At 36.2% G+C, this 22,213-nt stretch overlaps 1 protein-coding gene across 1 annotated transcript in view; it reads right to left on the bottom strand.

The window, feature by feature from the left end:
• FSIP1 (fibrous sheath interacting protein 1) overlaps positions 1–22,213 on the bottom strand; it is an 87,541-nt gene that overhangs the window by 47,752 nt on the left and 17,576 nt on the right. The window contains 2 exon segments of the mRNA XM_052782452.1: positions 10,977–11,114; positions 18,893–19,057. Of these exon segments, the coding sequence (XP_052638412.1) occupies positions 10,977–11,114; positions 18,893–19,057 (303 nt within the window).

Genomic DNA, 22,213 nt, shown 5'->3' with positions numbered 1-22,213 from the left:
AAGCTACTGAGATAAAATTGTTGAGGTTGAAGAAGGTAGAGGAGTACTGTAAGACAGATGCTAACTTCCTAAGTTGTGTTTCTGAAAGAAAATGGGCAAAATCTTGATCAAGACTGGTAACGTGCTTTGTACTTATGGCTGCTTGGGTGTATTGGCATGCTCTGAGCATGTCTAGCAAACAGAGCCCATAGACAAAGGAATGCTCAGCCTGGTAATTAAAAAACAGACTTAGACATGAGATAGGCCACGAGATGCCCAACTCTGCCAAACTGGCAACCAATACGAACACTCAGTAGCAGAATGTTAGGTATCTATGTAATTTTTCCATCAAAAGTTTATATGCCCTCAGCTTTTCAGATTCTAATGAGAGGGAATATTTTAAGCGAAGATTTTCTGGAAAATCTTCCTAAATTTTCTTTTATACTAGCCTGCACTCTGCAGCATAGCTAAAAAATATGCTGTGTAATTAGAGTATTTAGATCAATGAGACAAAACTTGCAAAGCTTTTCTCAAACCAACTTTGTTTGACTCTGTAAACAGGATTACAGCGTTTCTGAAAAGAAAATTATTGCATTCATGCTAGAAATACTGCTCTTGTCACCTCAGGAAACTGTTTCTAGAAGCCAAAAATCCGTCAGAAATACTTCTAGCTTTCAACTAAGCTTTGTTGTAAACCTCTGATTATCAGATTTATCACAGTATGCCAAGTTTGTGTTAATATAGTAATTGTAATATCCATCTTATCTATTGATTTAATGGACTTTGTATACTCTTAGGAATCATACCAAAAATAACTTTTTTCTTTAATAGTATTGCCTTTTATAGGTGAATATACATGATGCTTATATAGCTTAAACTGAAATACATGAGATGTCAACACCGATATTACAAATATTTGTAATGAAAGTCACATCCTGCTAGGACATTTAAGACGTTTTTGGCTTAGGAGGCCCATGTGGCTGTCATGTAGTTTGGTGTAGTTTACAAGAGTATCAGCACCCTGTGCAACTGCTATGTGCTTTACATCCTCCACTTTTAGAGATGCTGTTTGATTACACATCCATCCTGGCCTAACAAGTTAAAGTGTCTCAAGAAAAGATTAAAGCTTTGCTACAGTTTGTACATGCAGACGTACAGACATACATGTATAAGATAAATTTACAGCCAAAAAATTTCTATGTTGACATTTATCGCAGACTCTAAATTACATAATCATCACCCCCAAGATGGAAAGATGCACTTAAATGCTACTGTTGTGGTTTAATCCCAGCCAGCAACTAAACACCACGCAGCCGCTCACTCACTCCCCCCCCACCCAGTGGGATGGGGAGAAAATCGGGAAAAGAAGCAAAACCCGTGAGTTGAGATAAGAACAGTTTAATAGAACAGAAAAGAAGAAACTAATAATGATAATGATAACACTAATAAAATGACAACAGTAACAATGAAAGGATTGGAATGTACAAATGATGCGCAGTGCAATTGCTCGCCACCCGCTGATCGACACCCAGCCAGTCCCCCGAGCAGCGATTCCCAGCCCCCACTTCCCCGTTCCTATACTAGATGGGACGTCACATGGTATGGAATACACCGTTGGCCAGTTGGGGTCAGCTGCCCTGGCTGTGTCCTGTGCCAACTTCTTGTGCCCCTCCAGCTTTCTCGCTGGCTGGGCATGAGAAGCTGAAAAATCCTTGACTTTAGTCTAAACACTACTGAGCAACAACCGAAAACATCAGTGTTATCAACATTCTTTGCATACTGAACTCAAAACATAGCACTGTACCAGCTACTAGGAAGACAGTTAACTCTATCCCAGCTGAAACCAGGACAGCTACTTATCAAAAGATCAAGATGTTAATACTCACCCATAAAAGGATAAGCTACACATAAGTACATGTTGCAGAAGGTTTCCTCCACAGCAGCCCTGTTGTTTTTCTTCTCTCATTTTCAATGTGACATCTTAGGGCAAAGTAGAAACATAGCCTTCCCCTACAACACTTGCAGAGAAACAGAGGCTTTCCCCTGACTATCTCTCTTTTTACAGGGTGCAAGCAGGCCAACAAAAACAAGGCTTCTTTCCTACAGAGATTAAAGAACAGTGCTAACTGGCAGCAAGGAATGAGGAACTCCTAAGTTTGCCAATAGAGATGCGTAACAACAAGTAAACACCTTCTCCTTGTCTCAAAAGGACATGCACACTTCAATGATGAAAATTTTATGCTGTGGACACCTGTACTAACCAGAGAAATTGTTAATCATTATTTTAATACCACCGCAGCTAGAAACCATAATCATTGCATTGAACTGTGATGATAGATGTTGTACAGACACAGGAAGAGAAAGGAGAAAAGAAAATTCCAAACCAACCTGTAAGTATATCCATACAAAAGCTACATGTACACAGGTAGTCAAGTACAAGGAAGACACTGAAACTCCACTGATCAATACGCTTGACTGTCTTAAACCAGAAATACAATCCTAACCAATTCACTGAAAAGTGTTTTGAAAAGGCTTTAGGCATGAGGGAAGCAGAGCAATATGCAATTGTTTGAAAGTATAACTGGCTGATGCACTGTCCTGCTTTGAAGTCATGTATTTATCTCAACCATGAACTAAAGATGACAGGTTGAGAGAAAGGGGAGTGAAAGGAGTGAAAAAGGGCCTTGCAAGTGGATACACGCAACCTGGTTTAGACATGATGGTGAGAGAGGTCAGAGGCAGATAGATGGATGGCATAGTAAAAAAAGTACTAAGCAAATACAAGAACACTGTTATATCCTATTTGCTGAGGTCAGAGAGGACAGAGGGTATGACAAAGGACATACTGAAAGAATAATGTAAGAGCATAGAAGCAAAGCAGTTTTCATGAATTCTATCATCATCTAAGACAAAACATAGTTCCAATATGAATCTGATGGTGTCAAATACCATTTAAAAAGTAGTGCAGTTACAGTTAAATTTAAATCATGTTAGAGACACAAAACTGAAAGAGATCAAACAACGACTATAAATAGCACTACATGAATTCAGAGATGGGTGGGTAGTCAAAGATGGTTTGTTTGTTATTTTAAAATGGCAAACACCGTACTACATAGAAGAAAAAAGATGAGAAATCTCAACTCTACAGAAGATGATGAGATCATATGCAAAACATTGGGAAAGAGAATGGAAACAAATATAGTGGTTAGAGGGGGGGAAAAAAAAAAAAGACAAAAGGCTTCCTTTGTTCAAAATTAGCTGAGAGAAGTACAAGAAGGGAGATGCTTCTCAGTTTTCTCCTACACATTCTGGGGCAAACAATTAGCAGAGTTGTTGTCTTAACTGGAAACTCTACATTTGGGGAGAAGGAGGATCAGTACATTGAATTGACAGAGAATTTGATCATTCTTATCTAGAAACCCATTATGTTTAAAACAGGTCTCATTGCAAGTATCAAATTCCAGCAATTGGCAATGTTACTTAGCATCATATGTATGTAGTTCAATTTAACTGGCTCCAGCATCTACATAAAAATTATCTTAACAATTTTCCATATAATCTAGAAGCATCATTACAATTTTAACTGATCAATATTTTAATATAGTTTAGTATTTAAAAAATAACATTATTAAAAATATTTAATTATATTAAGTCTTAATGCAATTTATAGTTTTCAAATTATTTATTATAAATACTTTTAGCAGCTGCTTCATTCTTGTCCACAGTACTGTGAAAAACAATCAATAAATAGGAAATTTATTTTAATCATATGGGTGAGATTATTTAAATTTTATCAGTCCTGCTATTAATCTTACTGCTCTCTTCATGTGTGTAGTAGCTGTTAAATGAAGAAAATAAGGTTTTCACAGTAATATTTTTTCCCAGGTGGAAATGCTACCACATTTCATTCTGAAACAATTTTGTACAATCACCTAATGAGAACAAATTCTTGTAAAATTTGAATAAACAAGATCTGTTTGAAGCTTGGCAACAACCTGGCAAGCAACTTTAGGACCTGGTAGATACTTCCTGAAGGAATAACGTAGGAAGTGGTACATCTCAGCCTTATTTAGATAAGTTGTCCTTTTTCCCCGTATTTGGTACAATGAAATATGTGTTATGAAAATGTTTTATTAAACGAGTTCTACTTTTATGGATAAACATATGCTTATTCAGAAACCAGCCACTATATTGTATTATGTGAATTGAAATAAAAGATGTTTGCTATTTGTATGTTACTGCATAGGTATAGGAAGAACCTAGAAGGACTACCAATGCACAAAGTAGTCAAAAAATATGGCTATGTTCCTGTGGTCAAAAGTATTAGCAATTAATTTCTGCAGACACTGTGATTGAAAAACATATTACAGGATTGTCTAGTTGACAAATTACTCTCCAAATATATGGTAGTACTTCATCTTCCCCTCTTCTTCCCTTTAAAGTGGAAGAAAGGAATTACAGTAAATGTCAGGAAAAAATTATTCTCCTTTTCTGGAAGGTGCCTTATACAGACTCAGGATCAGGTACACTGAACTCAATCAGTTTCAGGGAAAAAGCTAGAATAAAATTATGTGTAACAACAAACTCCCTCATCATCCTGATGCAGGGTAAACCATGAAATGGTTTGTGAGACTTTTGGCAGCACTAAACAATAATTAATTTTATCCTGAGGTTTCCTTACCAATAGATATACATTATTCTACATCAAGAAGATAAGAATCATGCTTTTTGGAGTAAGCTCCTGCAGGTAACCAAAGCTCTTGACAGCATTTATATATTTACTATTTTCATATCTTTGTTCTGCACCATCCACACCGATTGCTCACCTTCCTGCAAAGCTCACCTATTCAGATAACAGAATATGCGTATTTTCATATTACATGATATAAAAAAGATCTCAATAATTAACAAACGCATATTGCATTTGGCCACCAAATTGCATACTTGGGAAAAAATAATTCCTAGAGATGTACAGACATCTCATGATAAATTTAAATTTAAGACTAGGCAAACTAGATTCAGCTTGTGGTTTAGAAGTACTTACTGCAAATAAGCAGACTTGGTTTTTTTAAAGTAGGTATCAGTATCTCAGTCATGTTAAGGAATAACACTATACATGTGTGTGTATACACACAATTATATGCATATATATTCAATATGCATTTTAAATATTTTTGAATTCATATATTTAACCAAAACCCCAAAACAGGCACCTGTGGCTAGATTTTGGGAGGAAAGAATCAGCCTTCAGTGTGAGACATTTGAAATAAACATGCATATAGCCAGCAAAGGTGAAACTATCTTACTTAACAGCTTGCTTGGATGTGCATTTAAACTTACTGCCATGAAGAAATTCTACACATCAAACATGCTACTGAATTATTGCAAATGGCCAACTAGTAGAAGCCACAACTGAAAAATAACTACATTTATTATTCTTTCTATATAAAATTCTTTTCATTAATGCTCAGCAACACGCATTTGGCAGCTGAACATTTTTTTTGAAGCAGCAGTTAACAATGCAATTCACAAAACAAAGATAAGCTCAATGGTTTCCAGGAAACTGAAAGATGAAAGAATGTGGAGAGAGTCAGCCATGGTTTCAAATGAAGAACAAGTGAACTAAGGTCAAACTAAAACCTAAAAGAAATTCAGCAAGGGCCCAGAAACCAGGGTACAGATACATTTCAGTTGGATTGAAATTTCACAATGCATTTCAACAATGCATACAATACATTCTTTGGTATATTAATTCACTGGGGACAATTTTTTCAAAATAAAGGAGGAACTCCGATTCCAAAGCCCTTAGTTTCATTACTTCTAGCATAATACTTAGCAGATTTTCTGGTTTTTATATCAATTGTAAACTACATTAAAGTCATATCTGCCAGCCTGGTTTTGTGTGCTCAGTTCCAGACTTGGCTGAAACCATGAAGTCTCACAGAACACATGAGGTACAGTGTAGTGGAGGAATCCATAAATGTTAAAATTTCAGAAGACAGCACATACTAAATAGACTGCTCCAGAAATATGATGAATGTATTCCTCCCCCTTGAAGAGAAGGTCAGAGTAAAACTACCATTATACAAATCAAATTTGAATAATTAATTTTGCAGTAGTGGAAGAACTACAGCATGCTACCATACAGGAAAAAAAAAATATTAATAAGTTACCTTTATACCTACTGTAAGTTACTCCCTAACACAGAGAGATAAATTCTGCTTAGTTAAACTATGTGTAACTTCCACTTAGGCAACAAAAACAAACAAACAAAAGAAACAACAATAACAATAAGAAAAGATTTTATCTGAGGGATCTTTTTGAAATACATTTTAAAAAGACATGTCTCAGACACTAAGTTTGTAAAATACTATATTTTAAAATTATAAAGCCCGGTATAACCACACATTCAGAAAAAAACATTCCGAACTGCTGACAAATCACCTCCTCTACTCAGAGCACTGAATTTATTTTCAATTTTACGCAGTGAATTACAGTGGTTTAGGAAAGAGTAAAGAAGAAATTTAAATGCAATGTGAATTTTAAATAGACAATTTAATTAGCTAAGCTAGAAAAATAACTGAACATTAAAAGCTGCACACCTGGATTCTTGCCAAAAGTGAGAGGCAATCTACCACAGAAATGATGTTTTCACCAGTAATAATATCCCCTAGAACCATGCCTAGGCATTCTTCCTCTAACATACAGTGAAGAGTGCCACCTATTGAATAACAAACAGTATTTCCAGAAATAATTAAATTATTCTGGAAACATGCCATCCACATACTCCCTCCCCTCAGCCCAAGCATCCAGTTTAGCTTTTCATCACACAGTTTCCTGGCAGAGAGCAGTTTTGCTGCTAACAATGTTACAGAATTGATGGCCAAAATACTACTTTCGTATAGAAACAAGGCACCCAATCCACACTGCATAAGAGTTATCTGATTTTTAGACATTCCCACACCAATAAGAAAAATTTTATTCAATTATCTATGTTGCATCAGAAGGTGATACCATGCTGTTTTGTCCAATCTTCTCTAGTAATAACCATATTTTCCAGAAATAAGAATAGAAGTTAAAGGACACAAAACTAAAAAACCCCAGTATTTTCTGAAAGCTGTTCTTTGTTCACACAAAAAAGTGTGCATTTTCTATATATTTTACTTTACTGTTAGAAGGAAAAACCTACTTTCATTCAGACCTGAATACTTCTTTATTTACACTGGCAACCAAAGTATCTCGCAGAAGACCTAACACACAAATATTTCATATCCATATGCCATCATCTCAGAGTTGTGCCACAGAGCAGCAATGGATAAGACAACACAGTATGTCCCCCTGAAGAAGCCTTACCAGGTGCTGCATAGCACACAGCAACGCTAGTCTGGCCATGAGTTACACATTGGTACAGACAACATATTCTTTGTTTATAAACACTGTAAATTAACATTACAGTCTATCGATTTACAGTTCTAAATACACACAATCTAGCCGAGGAAAAATGTGTGGTATGTTGCAAGAGTCTGCATGTAATGTGATACCAAACAATACTGCTATAACCCAACCAAGACTTGGAACTGACCCATTTGTATACAAAACATCTGAATAAGTCAGCAGCCCCCTGCATTTCCCAGGCCTGCTGCAGACTATCACACAGTTCCCAGACACACTTCCTCATATTGTGGGTGCCTCATGAACAAGGTCAGTAGTGACAAAAAGTGATACAAAGGTCAATGACTAGGAAATGATGACAATGCGCAAACTCACTTCATCTGTTTACCCATTACCCTATTCAATACACTGAAGTTTCACAGAATTCCTCCAGTTATTTGCCTCCCATCTTTTAACTGTCTAACGTAATAGAGCAGCGTATTAAAATGAAGGTCTACTATTGTTTTGGTACTGTGAACAGATAAGAGCTAAATATGCTGCCTTACTGTAGTGACACAAACACACAAAAGTGAACAGCCTCTAAAGCAATCACTGTCTCCTTGTCTGAAGTCTTTGTTCCCATATTCCATAAGTATGTAAAATTAACTGACGTCAGGAAGAATGTGTCAATTAGCCTCTCTTTTCTTCCCCCAAACCAAAGACTGGACTGCATGTAGTTGTATCCAAATTAGCTTTAAACCTGCTAGAAGTCTAATCATACTGGCTGTGCAGTTCCAGCACTGCCAGCATAAACCCTGCATATGTGGATAGTGGCTGAAGTTCTTGCAACTGTAGTGACAGTGCTATCAGTAATTGAGATTATACCACTGAGTTTATGCTGCTACCTGAATCACAAAGCTTTTGATCTGCATTGGAGATCCCTTTTTGAGGGCAATAAAAGATAACTGGAACAGTATTTGTCCTAACTCTGATTACTGCAGAAGATAAGCCTACTGCTGACTAAAGACCTCCGCAAGCCAACGGTAGACTACAAGGATTTTTGGTCTGACACAACAAATTTATATATTAATGTTTTTATGACTACATGAAAAACACTGAAATCAGCTACACACAAGAAAAAAAATCTACAATGCACAGCCATGAAAAATTACTATTTTTCCTTTAATGTAGCAATAATAAAGAAAATTACCACCTGAGAAATGCATAAAAATTCTTGATCCTTTTCCTTGTACAATCAAAAAATCATCAGACTGGGGAGGGGATGTGAGGAGGTCTCTAGTCCAACCCGTTGTTCAAAGCAGCATCAGCTATGAGATCAGATCAAATGCCTTATGGATTTGTCCAGCCAGGTCTGCAAAATTTTCAAGGGTGGAGATTTCACAGTCTCTCCATGCAACCTGCTTCCCATTCTTAATTACCCTTGGAAGTTTTTTTTTTTTTTTTTCTTTAAGTTCAGTTGGAACCTCCCTGTTTCAGTTTATGAATATTGTCTCTTCTTCTCCCACCATGTAACTCGGTAAAGATACTACAGCTCTGTCTTCTCTGTAATATCCTCTTTGCTATTAGAAAGCTACTGTTAGGTCCACCTGTTAAACAAACCAAGTCTCCTCAGTCTCACAGGTCAAGTGCTTTAGCCCCAAATCATCTCAGTGGCCCTCTGCTGAACTTGCTCAGCTGTGTCAACACCTTTCTTTACTGGGGAGGCCAAAACTGGATGCAACACTCTAGACACAATCTAATGAGTACCAGGTAAAGGGGAGTAATTACTTCCCTTAATCTATTGGCTATGCTCATGTTGATACAGCTAAGTACGCTGTTAACCTTCATCACTGCAGGGCACACTGCTGGCTCATGTGTAGTCTATTGTCCACAATGATGCCAGGCCCTTTTCAGCAGTGCTGCTCCCTGGCCAGCCAGGCTCCACCTTGCACCATTAGAGTTACTCCTCTCTAATGCAGAACTCCGCGTTTGACCTTTACAAATTTTATACAGTTCCTGTCAGCCCATTCCTCCAGCCTAACTCCCAGTGAGTGGCAGCCTTGCTCTCCAGCTTACAGAGCATTTCACCAAAGGTGGCTATCAGGTTGGTCAAGCATGACTTACCCTCTGTAAATCCACGCTCAATATTCCCAGTCACCACATTCTTCATTTGCACGCCTCTTATGTCAGTTACCTATACTGATGCCTCTTGCTAATGTACCAAAATACTTGGGGTTTCCTAAAAAAAATCCAGCTTCACCAGGTTACCCATGCCAGCTGTCACCTCACCTCAGTCTCTCGTACACTACCATACTAATTTATCTTCTCCACACAGCATATTCTACAGAGAAACAAAAGCTTTCTCATCTCAAATCAGAAAAATAACACTAAACAAAGATGTTAAAATCTTAAAAATATGCATATATATTCAGGTTTTAGCTGCTACCGCCAGCTCAGTAATGCAGTAATGCTTTTTTGAGTCTTCAGCAGTGTCATGCCTGACTTCACCTGAGCAAGGCAAACCTTCAGAGTTTTATACGAAGTTATTAAAAAAAAAAAAGGAAAGATATTTTATTCCTGTGCTCTTAAGATCTGTGAGAGATCCAATACAAAACAAATACCAACATTGGCTTTCAGGCCAAACAAATGACAACTGTATCATCTTAGGACTCTCCCTTTGTATTCATCTGTTTTTTAATGTTTTATATATTTTCTTCCTAATTCTCTTCTGTATGGGCTCCTTTGTAGCTCTTTCAGCACAGCTCAAACAGCACATTTACAATGTATATTTAAAAATGAGTAAAAAGATTCCTAAGTCCTTGAGGTTCCCCATCTCTAGTTTTTGTTAAATTTCCTTATTATAACTTGAGAGTAATGTAATAAATTATACTCACTGAAAGAGAAAAGAATAGCAATATATTACTTGAGAGAGGCACATAAGTTCTGGTTTGCACTCCTGGCTCTATGACTTAGAAATAAACATAATTTCTGCCTACTAGGTTAACAATAGGATCCTCTTGGATTTCAAACTGCCTTTTCCCTACCTGCTTTTACTCAAAGTAGTAATAATGATGAGATGCGATGGCTTATTCTAAAACAGTAATGATTTTTTTACTACCATTTTACTTACCTGCTCCTATTTTAAAGGCCCTTGCACATACGAAATTCACATATTAATTGAAAATTAAGTTACAAAAATACACTAAATGAATTCAGCAAAACTAAATCACACAATAACTTGGTGTATACGACATTCCCACCAGACTTGGTCCTTCAAAGAACACTGAATTACATGAGCCACAAAAAAATCCTTTTAGGATATATTTATATGTGATTGTTTATGCTATCCCCCTCTGGGAAGATAGGAGAGGAGAAGAGGAGAGGAGAATAAATTCTTTCACTTTGAAAGACACTATGTTAATGGGAAACATGCATTACAACTGAAAAATATGTTTCCGAGATTAAGAAAAATTATTTGAGACTTTTGCTTGTATATTTCTTTAGTGATTCCTTCAGGAATTTACACAAAGTTGCAGAATTTTATTTTACTTTAAGACACATGGGATGATAAATTCCAAAGTTTTCAATCTGAGGGGAAAAAAATAGGACAAAAATGGAAGACTTACAAGGTTTCTCTCAAGGGATTTCAGCTGATGATCTATTTGTTTGAGACGACTTTGTTGATCACGTTGTTCCTTGTTGTCTCGCAGAACCTTTTCACCCGGAACTGCTTCTAGGCTTCTGTTTGCATAAACCAGAGACTCCTGGCAAAAGGAAGAATAGGCAGAAATTAAACACATGACTTTCTATTGCTTCAAAGCCAGACAGGGGTTCTTTGGATTTCTATCAGGAAAGCATTGAAATGTTTACAATAATGTGTCAATTTCAAATTTGGCAAACGCATAATTTTTGTTATGCACATTTTCAAATATAATAGCTAAACATCAGGATGGACTTATTTCAATAAAAGAATTCTTCCCCTTCATACATTAATAGGAATTTCTTAGTCTGCAGAGCTAACACTTTGATGCTTAAATTCTAGTACAACAATAAAAATGCACTGAGAATTGGGGAGACTGAATGAGGGGTTCAAAGCTTGCTCCTATTAACCATACTGGTATTAGAATTAGGCCAGAAGGGAAAGGAAGAACTGAACTGAAATGACTGTAGGTTTTTGTTTACCTGATATCATGGTAAATGAGAAATAACCCTCTTTCTGTAAGTTGGAGTTAGATGCACAACCATTATTAAAGATTTGGGTTACACACTCTCACATCCTTCACTAGCTTTGGATCAGATTCTTAAGTTTGTATCAGTCCTAAATACATTTGAGGTTCAATACCGCATGTAATTTAGATCATTAAGAATGACAAGTATTGGCAAAACAGCAAAGTTACATTGTAACTGGGAAGAAAACAGGGCTTTCTCTTGCAAACCAAAGATCCTACAGAACAACCCAAGGAATTCAAATAATGGTAGAGGGGAAAAAAACCCTGTTAGTCAATTCAACCCAAAGGGACGTGAGCAACCATTTAATAAAAACATATTCTATTCATTCTTATTTTCAGAAGCAGCTCAAGCAATCTTAATAAACACACACAAGGAAAAGAATTTCAAGTAGCATGTCTAATTAGAAAGAAAAACAACCTTTGCAATTTAACATTCAACGGAAAATTTCTCAACTATAATATATAAAAAATTGTGAGCATCTGTAAACAACTTTTTCTGAACATCAAACAAATCTATGAGTTCTGACATTTAAACCAAACTATTAGTTGCCTGAAAATAAACTTATTTTAACACAGTACAAATCTTTGAACATATATTTACAATCAGCAATAGTTGGCAGTACCACATGCTAGTAATTTTTCCTATAACAGACAGAGATATAAACCGTACCATCTGTTAATGACTAGAATCTCTCCAAACTGGATTGAAGTTTAATGTGGGCCACTTAAAGCCAAATTCTTAATATTGAGTGTCTAAATCTAGGCCTCTAAATACTGAGAGAGTTTTTTTAATTAAATATGATGCCCAGTGGCAAGAAATCTGCATGACTGACATCTATACAGAACATAAAAACCCAAAGGACTTATTTAAACTTGTGTTTATTAATACATGAAACAAGGATATGACCTTTATACCTGCAATATAAATATAGAGCTGGCAAAGCAGCTCAAAGTATAACAACTCATGCTCCCTCTAGTAAGAGGAATTACTTTTACATGGCTTTGTTCTTCCACTGATTTTAATACAAGTGAAATTGTTCATGGAAGGGCAGAGAGGAAGACGATGGCATCATATTTTTTTCTTTAAAAAAAAAAAGTTACAGCTATTTCTGCAATCACATTTCTAAACCCAGTCTTTTGATCTGTGCATATATAGAGACATTGCCATGTGAGCAGTCAGTGCTCAGCATGGATCAAAGCTGCAGTTATGATTTGTTTTAAAAAGCAATGTTATGAAGACACCCATAAGAATATGCAACGAGTATAATACTGTATTATACTTCCCAGTATTTTATTTGGGGGGTTATATGCATGGACTACTGGTTGATATTTTTATATGAACTCAGCCTTCAATGAAGAACAGAACTCAAACTGCCAACAGCATCTCTGCATATTATTGCTGCAATACCAGCTAGATTTAAAAAGGTGACAGTGAGAGGAGTCATAAGATCAAAAAAGTTACTACTTTCAAATTTTTTACTGTCTTTTCCACATATACTTCTGAAGCAAAGCTTTATGCAGATCTCTGTCGTAGTCTTTCAAAGTTTCACGCATAAATGTTTCATTTTACAGACAGCTCAGCTGCTGCAAGCACTTATGAGCAACCCCTTCAAACTTTAGAAAAAAACCTATGTATCATAAGTTATTTTTCCTTTTATCACACTCAGTATGATTTATAAGTTATTTTTCCTTTTATCACACTCAGTATGATTTTAAGCCTGGTTGCTTCTCTAGTAATGCAATATTGTTCTATCAAAAGAAATTCTTAACTAGGATAAACATGACAACTTTATTCTCCATAAACTTTTCTTGAATAGTGATCTCTGCCATGATACCTAATCAATTTTTATCAGAGTGCTGGATAAAACTTGAACTATGAACATTTACCAGAAAACAGAATTAAAAAGTACTTGTTTCAACATGTCTCCAACATCAACATCCACAACTGATATAATTCTATTTAGACAACATGGTAAAAAAAAATTGTTACTATTTACTCTCTCTCTGATCAGCATAGTTTTGCACACTTCAATCACATTCCCTCTTACTCCTTTTTTCCAAACTGAAGAATGTCTCTGTGTAAGTCACTCCCTGCATAAAAGCCATTCTACACTTCTGAGCATTCTGGCAACCAGTTTTCCATTTTTTCTGTACTGGTTATGAGATCCAGGGACCACAACTGCACAATAGTCAAGCTATATGGTGCACTACAGATGTGTACAGCAGCACAGTGATATTTTCTGTTTCATTCTGTATTCCTTTCACATTGTTCCTAATAATCTATTTGATATCTGACCACTATGGAACATTAAGCTCCTGCTTTCACTGAAGTGGTTCTTGTAGTCTCGTTTCTTTCATCCCTGAATAGTAACTCATCAGAACCATATGACTAAAGTTAAGACTTTTCCCCACTTACTAATTTTTTTAATATTTTTCTCAAGATATCATGAAATAAGTGTAGGAAGTATTATACCACGGAAAACATTTTATTCTCAATCTTTCAAATGCTTCAAAACTTTTTATGTTTCAATTATATAGCATGTGTAGGTAGTGGAAGTCCACTTGAGATTAATAAAGATCTAAAAATCTTAAAGATAAGGTAGAAAATAAAACTGTTAAATATGTTACACAAGGGAAGATATAAGTACTTTGCAACAGCCACAGCTGTAACAATCATAATGCAAAACAGAAATATCCAGTATTTGAAATGGTGAAAATTACTTGTTGCACTCCTTTTTCTCCAAAATTTTATAAATAAATAAAAACAAAATCCCACCTAATGAAAGATATTAGTGTCATACAATCTTGTTGAGCCACAAAACTGGCTCATCAGCTTATTAACCTGCTTCTAACCATGCCCTGAAATAGAGATAATAGAGACACCTGTCAAAATCATCTGTTTTGGTGAAGTGCAGCCATAGAGTATAGGCTATCAGAGTTCATTAATTGAAAGATTAGTGTATATGTTCAGAATTTTTTTTCATTTTGAGTATTTATTTAGTTTTAAACTGTTAACCATAGTCTACTGCTATAATTGAAAAATGGAATATTTTTCTGATAAAAGAAACCAAATCAGGTATGAAAGAACTCATCAAGGTAATACACAACATTAAAGTAATTATAAGACAATCAAGCAGACAGATACTATTGTTTCTTTAAACACTGTCTCCATTTCCTTTTATTTTCAGGTAGTTTTCCAGTTTTTCAAGCTGGTAACTGTACTCATCATACGCAGTCTTACACTTCATATTCTTCATTCTACTATTTTCCTGTCTCTTCCAGGATTACCTTCAACTTAATTTGTTCTTCCCCCAAAATATGAAGTAAGACAGAAGCATTTTTAAATATTTAATGAAGTTGGCACCAGAACAAAGACATGTTTCGGAGAGAAATACAGTTCTGATGAGAAACATTTCCACGTAAAAGAGAACATTAGTCATGGAAAAGCATTCTGAATCCAGCTGGACTCATTGCACAAAAAGATGAATCTGTATGCTCCTCTGTAGCAGCTCAGCTATGGTACTGTAGGATAATTAAAGCTAGTTGTTACAGATTTCAGAGTCAGAGCATTGATCCTATATCGTGCCAAAGTATCTACCAGTGGCAGAAAGCAGCTTTCCCATTGAACCAGTGGTGATCAAGTGTTTGCATTTTGAAAGTTATATTTAATGCAATTCTTGGAAGAAAACAATGTGCAGCTTTATGATATGCAATTCTAAGCTAATTTTGGTTTAATTACTTCTAAAATTCTAAATGAAAATCCAAGCACTACACAAACAATTTTTTGCAATGTTCCCCATCACTACTGCATTATATCCTACTCAACCACAACAGATGAAATCCACATCTCATGGAAATCAGAAAGAATTTCAACACTGATTTTTAGAAGAATGATTAATGTCACTGAAATCAGCCTCTTCTCCAAAGGAAAGGACATCCATGTTCCAAATCAGACTTGTGTCCCATAACAACTAGACTCATTCAAAATAAATTCTGTACATTCACAATTTTTTTTTAGCCCTCTCTTGGCACGTTAATTAAAAAAAACCCCAAACTTTAAAAAAAACAAACTCCTAAGAAATAAATATTGCAATGCATTCAAATTTGCATTCCATAGCATCTGTGCAAGCATCTTTATCTAGCAATTAAGTTTGCAGAATTTACCTCAGTTATAGGAGAAATAGTGATACAACCTAAACTGAAACTGAATAAAAGAGATCAATAGAAACTTACCTGAGACTTCAACAATACCAGATTATCACTATCAGTTTTGAATACTACAGACCCCCAGTCTCACCAACAAATATTTTGTCTCTCACAATGTTTAGAGAATATGTGTGAGGGTGAATAAATAAGGTAATTCCTGCATATTTAATTCACCCTATTAGTAAATTAAATGTGTTCCACTTCTAACTGGTTTTACAGAAGATAGCAGCCTTCCAGTGCTGATAGCTAGTTTACTTCCTCCTTTAGTTGCTGTGGTCAACTGAAGAAGCAATTGAAAATCTTGTCATTAAACACTTGAAATTAAACCCAACAAGGGACAGACAACCAGAACTCTTACTGCCTTTGTCTTGCATGTGTCATTCATGCTAACATATCACAAAGCAAGATCTTCTTTTAGCAAAAGCACCATTCAATTAATTTCTTCAGACCCTTTCTCGGTAGGTATCAGTTGCCTTTGATCAGGTTCCAAAAGACATTCAGTACAAAGAATTCTGATACTTCTCTGTGACCGACCTTTTTTTTTTGATATCAGAACTGATGCTTCAAGAATAATAACAAGTTATTTGAAAAAGCAAATTCATTAAAACTTCCAGTTTATGACAATATTAGGGGATATTGATTGTGATAAACAAGGCTGTTTTAAAAAGACCATGAGCAGCAATGAACTTAGAAGAACTACTTGTAAAAAAAAAAAAAAAAACCACCAAAAAACCCAAAAAACCAATCTTTCTTTTGCCTTTTGACAGGAAGGTCTCTAAACTCAAAATAGTCATTAATTTCTCAGCTACTGCTGCATGTTACTTCCTGTTTTTTTGAAAAAGCAGGAAGTAACATGTTAAAGGAATTTGAAAACAAAAGGTGTTGAGAATGAACTCACAGCTTAACCAAATTCAGAACTTGACCTGTTGTTATTGCTATGTATGAATTGAAGAGTGATTTTTTTTACCTACTAAAACAAAAATAACCATAACACAGAACACAGGACTAAAGGCTAAACCTGGTACGAGGCTTCCACAGTAAGCAGTCAGGTTCCTGAAAGTCAAGATAACTATTTTCTCCTTCACTTACCATAAAAAAAAAAAAAAAAAAAAAAAAAAAGGCAGCTGAAATTCTATGTAAACAAGACCAGTCATGTCACAGTGCCAGGTACAATCAGACTGCACCTATGAGATCAGGCTCCATGAAGAACTTAACACTGGCTTGCCTAAAGTCTGGATCACTATGAAACCAAGGCAACCATTAGACACCCTGTCCTCTGCTGAGAGAAGCAGCTCTGGACATGCAAAGAAGCAGGAATGAAGGCACCTACGGGAATTTGGAGTTAACAGGGAACAGACCTGAAAAATCAAGACACTTCTGTAATGAGATAGCTGCAGAGTGAGAGGGTTTGCTTTTGTTGTTTGTTCTGTTGGTTTTTTTTAAATTAGTTTTGCATTTATACAATTACTGTCCTTCTAAATCTAGTTTTAAATAACTAAAGTCTCCTACTCACTTCAACTTATATGTATTCTGTTTAGCTCTTTCTCTAAATTTATAAAACCACCTTTTAATAGTCCTATTCTTTGGTAGCTTTCCTTAAAATGACTCATATGTTTAAGTTTATCTGAACAACAACAACAACAACAAAAAAAAGACAAATGGAATCCTGTGTTTCCCAGAACTACAATGTTTAAAAGCCTTTTATATGTTGCAAAATAAAGTTGAAGGGCAACTGCTTTTCACTAATGAAGGGTAATTTATGGAATTAGCTATCTCTTTTGGGTTGTTAAGTTTAATATTATTCAAAAAGATAATGCATCACTCTTCAATAAGCATACACATAAATGCAAGTTTCTATTCAAATAATTCTGAGCTTTTACATGAAAAGGAAGCAACAACAACCACTAGGACAAAAGTTCCCAAACAGAGTGTTCATTATCACAGTCAGTCGCACTAACTTCAAGCTGATGTCTCGTAACAGTGAACACAAGATCCAGCAATCATCGGCAAGCTCAGGTCCATGAACCTGAAGTTACTGGGCAACAACTGCATTTGAGTAAGTGATTACCCACTAGAGGGAGTTGCTGTTTCACACATTAAATCCCAGTTGGTAAATAACCTCAAAACGTGACTCTTCTGGAACGGTCAGAGCAACAGAAAATACTACTATAGGTAAAACAAAACCTGAAGTTCAGGAACAAGTCAATACAAAATAGGACATTAAAGTGCCTTTAGAAAAAGAAAAAAAAAAACCCACCACCCCACAGGTATTTTAACTGTTCAAAGAGATGTTTCTCATACACTGGTAACTGAAAACAGTTTTGCCAACATACACTCTTACAGAGCCTCTGATGCACCTGTTCTGGCTATAAACTGTAAATTTTACAAAAGTAAACAAGTTTTGTGCAAATCAGTGCAAAATAGGAATTATGGCATTTTTATCTTGTATTTCCCCCATTATATCAGGGGCAACATTACTGGGGCATGGGATAAATTGGAGTCTTCTATGCACAAAATTCAAACATTTCTCAAGGCTGAGACCCCAAACATTCTTAATACTGCTGGCAATGGAAAAAGACAAAGGCCATCAAAAACAAGGGACATACAATTTCAATCAGTTTTCTACAGTCATTAACATTGCTTATCGGTAATTGCTTTATCTTTCCAATCATAAGCAAAGAGGCACTTTTGGAATCCTGACATAAGAAGAAACCTAATTCTAATTCCCAAAGATGAATTATCATGGGTAATATGTTACTGTGCTGACAAAACCACTGAGGCCCTCACGCAGTTAAAAACATCTGAGTTACCAATTCCTGCATATGAAATTTCTTGTTGAAATTGCGGAATCAAAAAGCGTTAAAAACAAGACAGTCCTTGAATTATATACCACTCAAAATAGCAATATATTATTTTTCTATGTAATTTCTGTAGCCAAAGATTTCACTTCATTCTTTAACACATATACTTTGAGAACAAATAGAAGATACTAAAGAAAAATTAAAAAAAAAACAAGTACAGACGCATGCTGTATTTTCATTTATATCAGATCTCAACACACACTTCAAACAAGAAATCTGCAACATAAGCTCTGTTGTGTAATGTACCTGATAAATCTGGCTTGGAAGTTTTGAGCAAGAGCTAGAAATCGCAGAAAAATCCCCATCAGACAGTAGTACTTGAAGCTTAATATCTATCTCATTTAGGTGATGAAATTCCATCAGTTCAGGTGTGTACCCTTCTCCTGGTGCCAGCCAGCCAGATACATCCTCCTATTGAAAGATAAAGAAAATATTTAACCCTCATTCTCAAAGGAAACAGACGTTAAAGGCAGTTACACATCAAATGTATTTATTTTTCAAATAAACCACACTTAAGAATAAAATGTAAGTTTTCATCCACCTCAGTATATAGCTGAAATCTGCCAATATTCATTTATCTAACACACTCAAAAGCAGATATGGACAGAACAATTAGAGGCATACATTTTTCATTTTTAAATATAACCAAGCAGCAACTTAAACGGACTTCAAAAATACATATATTTAATTTTATTTTTAGAAAGCATGTAGAATGCATCTACATGCATTGTTAAAATGTAATAGCAAAAGAGATGTTGTGTTAACCTGAATAGACTTCTGCTATTATTTTACTTATTTCTATAAAAGTCCAAAGCCTGTGTCCTCACTGACTAGCCACTCAGAAGCCCTGAAATAAAATTGCTTAAAAGCCAGATGTTTTGCCTCCATGCCAGCTGGCCAAAGAGCAATCATACAGCTCCCAATCCAAGTTCCCCATCCATTTTTCTGAAGGTTATACAACTTCCTTGATCAAGTTCTCTTATGCCCAAGAGAAGCACTTTGAGTAGCTAGCCCCTTTTTCTTAATGACGCATCTCACTTTATAGCCTCTTAGCCAAGTTAGTCAAACCTTCAAAACAGTCTCATGCCATGCCTATGGCTGCTCCCTTCCATGGATGCAAACTCTTCCCTTGTTGCAGTTTCTGTATTTGTTCAACAAGGCAGTCCCAGCTCCCTTTTGAAGGAATAATGCTTGTCATGGTCTAACTTGCATATAGATCTTGCTGCCCCGCGCTGCACAGTAAGCATCACTTTCTCATACCACTGACATGAAAATCAGTTTAGGACTGTTTTGCTCCTTTGCAAGATAGTGCAGAGGATAGAAATGAAGAGGAAAGCGTCTGGCAGACATAGATCCGCCAGTCCTAAGACAGAAAACACAAAGAACATGCTGTAAGCTCACATTTTCAATGCTAATATTGAGGTGGAAAAGTACAGCCCTCAGAAACTGCACTAGAACTGTCCTTAACATCACCCTAAATCACTTCTGTTACACCTTGCATCTCAGCACTCCTTGTTTGCACACTTACTCTGAAGACACCATATTACAGCTTAAGTCCAAGGAACTGTACAGAGAGTTGACCATATAGTAAACTTGAGACAGCAAGATATTTTTTGCTTTTAAAAAAGACAAGTGCAAGTCAACAGGCATAAAAATGAGATGTTCTCAACTACACTGAACACATCTTGTCAAACTCCTGCAATGAACTTGCATCTCAGTCCAGCACCAAATGCAAAGACACATCTATTCTAGTACCCACCCAATCACACCTGCACAGCAGCACATTAGAAGTCCAAATAAAGTGGAACATAATACACTACTGTCTATTGTCCTCTGAAGGAAGTAGAAGCAATAGAGTCCTGTGCAAGTCAAAGAAGGAAATACAAACAGCAGCTATGTCTATAGGACAGCAAATTTCCATCTGATAAGGAGTCAATAAGAGAGAAAAGCCTGACCAAAACCATGCTTGGAATGAAACTGCAGAGGTTGATGCTACAGCAGAAACCACCTGGAGCCAAATATCAAAATGCAGGTATGAGACATAATGTGATACTTGTTTTCTTCTTTGGTGATACACTGCAAGGCATCCATAGGAAAGCAAAGGAACTGCTCTGAGGTGAGTAGCTGCTACCCTTCTAGAGTCCCAGTATGTTATCATAGAAACACTAGGAGAGACAGAAAGCACAGAGTTCTTTTCCTGATGGTGATTTACATGACTTTTTCCTCTTGATAGCAGTAACACCTGACTAGCCAACATGAATATGTGCTCCTAGTAGACAGTTGCATTTTATGAGTGAGCTTGGCCCACTTAACCCAAACAAATGAGCTCATATTCACAAACAGATGCAGGTTCTTCACAGCAGCCTGGCACTCCTGCCTCACACTCAGGGAAGCAAGTCTGCACAACTACCGTTCACTGGGAATGACACCCACAGATTACATCTCTGTCCTGACTGCAAAGAAACACCAGGAAGGACCTTAGAAGGGCAGAACAGGGATGCGGGGGAGGACATGAGTGTATTGCTGGTTTCCCTTCTTTTTCCTAATAGCATCTTGCCCTAAGACTTCAACATCTGTCTTGCAAGGGATTCATGTCCACCACTCCTTTACAGCCTCCAGATTAGTCCTCTGGCTATTCAAGCAGCCACATCCACACAAGAGGAGGAAATATCAGCTTCCAATTACAATACCACTGCTATGAGGTCATCCTTGGTTCATCCCCATTACCCTAAAGCACACTGGTTGCAAAAAGAAAAAAGCATACCCCAAACACCTGTCACAAATTACCGCCATACTAAATTAAAAAAAAAAAAAAAAGTCATCATCTCTTTTGTGAAACAAAAATAAGTTCTTCTAATGTTTTCTCATACAAGTATGATGACACCACCAGTAAGCCTGACCGGACATGACTTGACTCCAGAAAAGCCACTCAGAAATGTCTCTAGAAGCTTGCCAGCTTTGTGGAAGCATTTGTTCAGGTGAGACAGTGACCATCATAACATAAGTATCTAATGTGGTACTACAGTTGTGCCATGTTAGCCATTCCCTAATCAGACACTGAAGAGCACACAGAAATTACTCTACAAAAGTCAGTTAAGCTGCAACTGGGCTTATTAGCTACAGCTCAGTGTCTGTATCCCATGCTCTCATATCCCATGATCCAAGTCTCCAAATTACTCCAGTAGTCACTTTACTCCAGGGTTAAATGGACTCACACATTCTCTTTTATATTCTCAAGATGGCTTTGCTTGGAAAATAAGCTTCTGTCCTGTCAATGTTTCCTGTGTGTTAACTCAGAACAATACTTTTATAACAGCACAGTCAGTGCTTATTACTGTGGAACATCTGAAACTAATTATACCCCTGCAGCTTTGACAATTAGATTAGCATGAATATGTACTTCTAAAATATTTTAAATACTCATAAAACATTTTTTTTAAAAAGTGAGAAGTGCTGTTTGGATATTTGACATATTTAGTAGTAGGAGTCAAATGAAGTTATCTAATCCACATCACACTATACAGAGGAATTCATACAGCATAGCCAGCTCTGCCTTGATTGGTAACT

Source organism: Harpia harpyja, chromosome 3 (genome assembly GCF_026419915.1).
Source record: "Harpia harpyja isolate bHarHar1 chromosome 3, bHarHar1 primary haplotype, whole genome shotgun sequence".
NCBI lineage: Eukaryota > Metazoa > Chordata > Aves > Accipitriformes > Accipitridae > Harpia > Harpia harpyja.
This window is presented reverse-complemented; position numbering and strand designations above follow the sequence as displayed.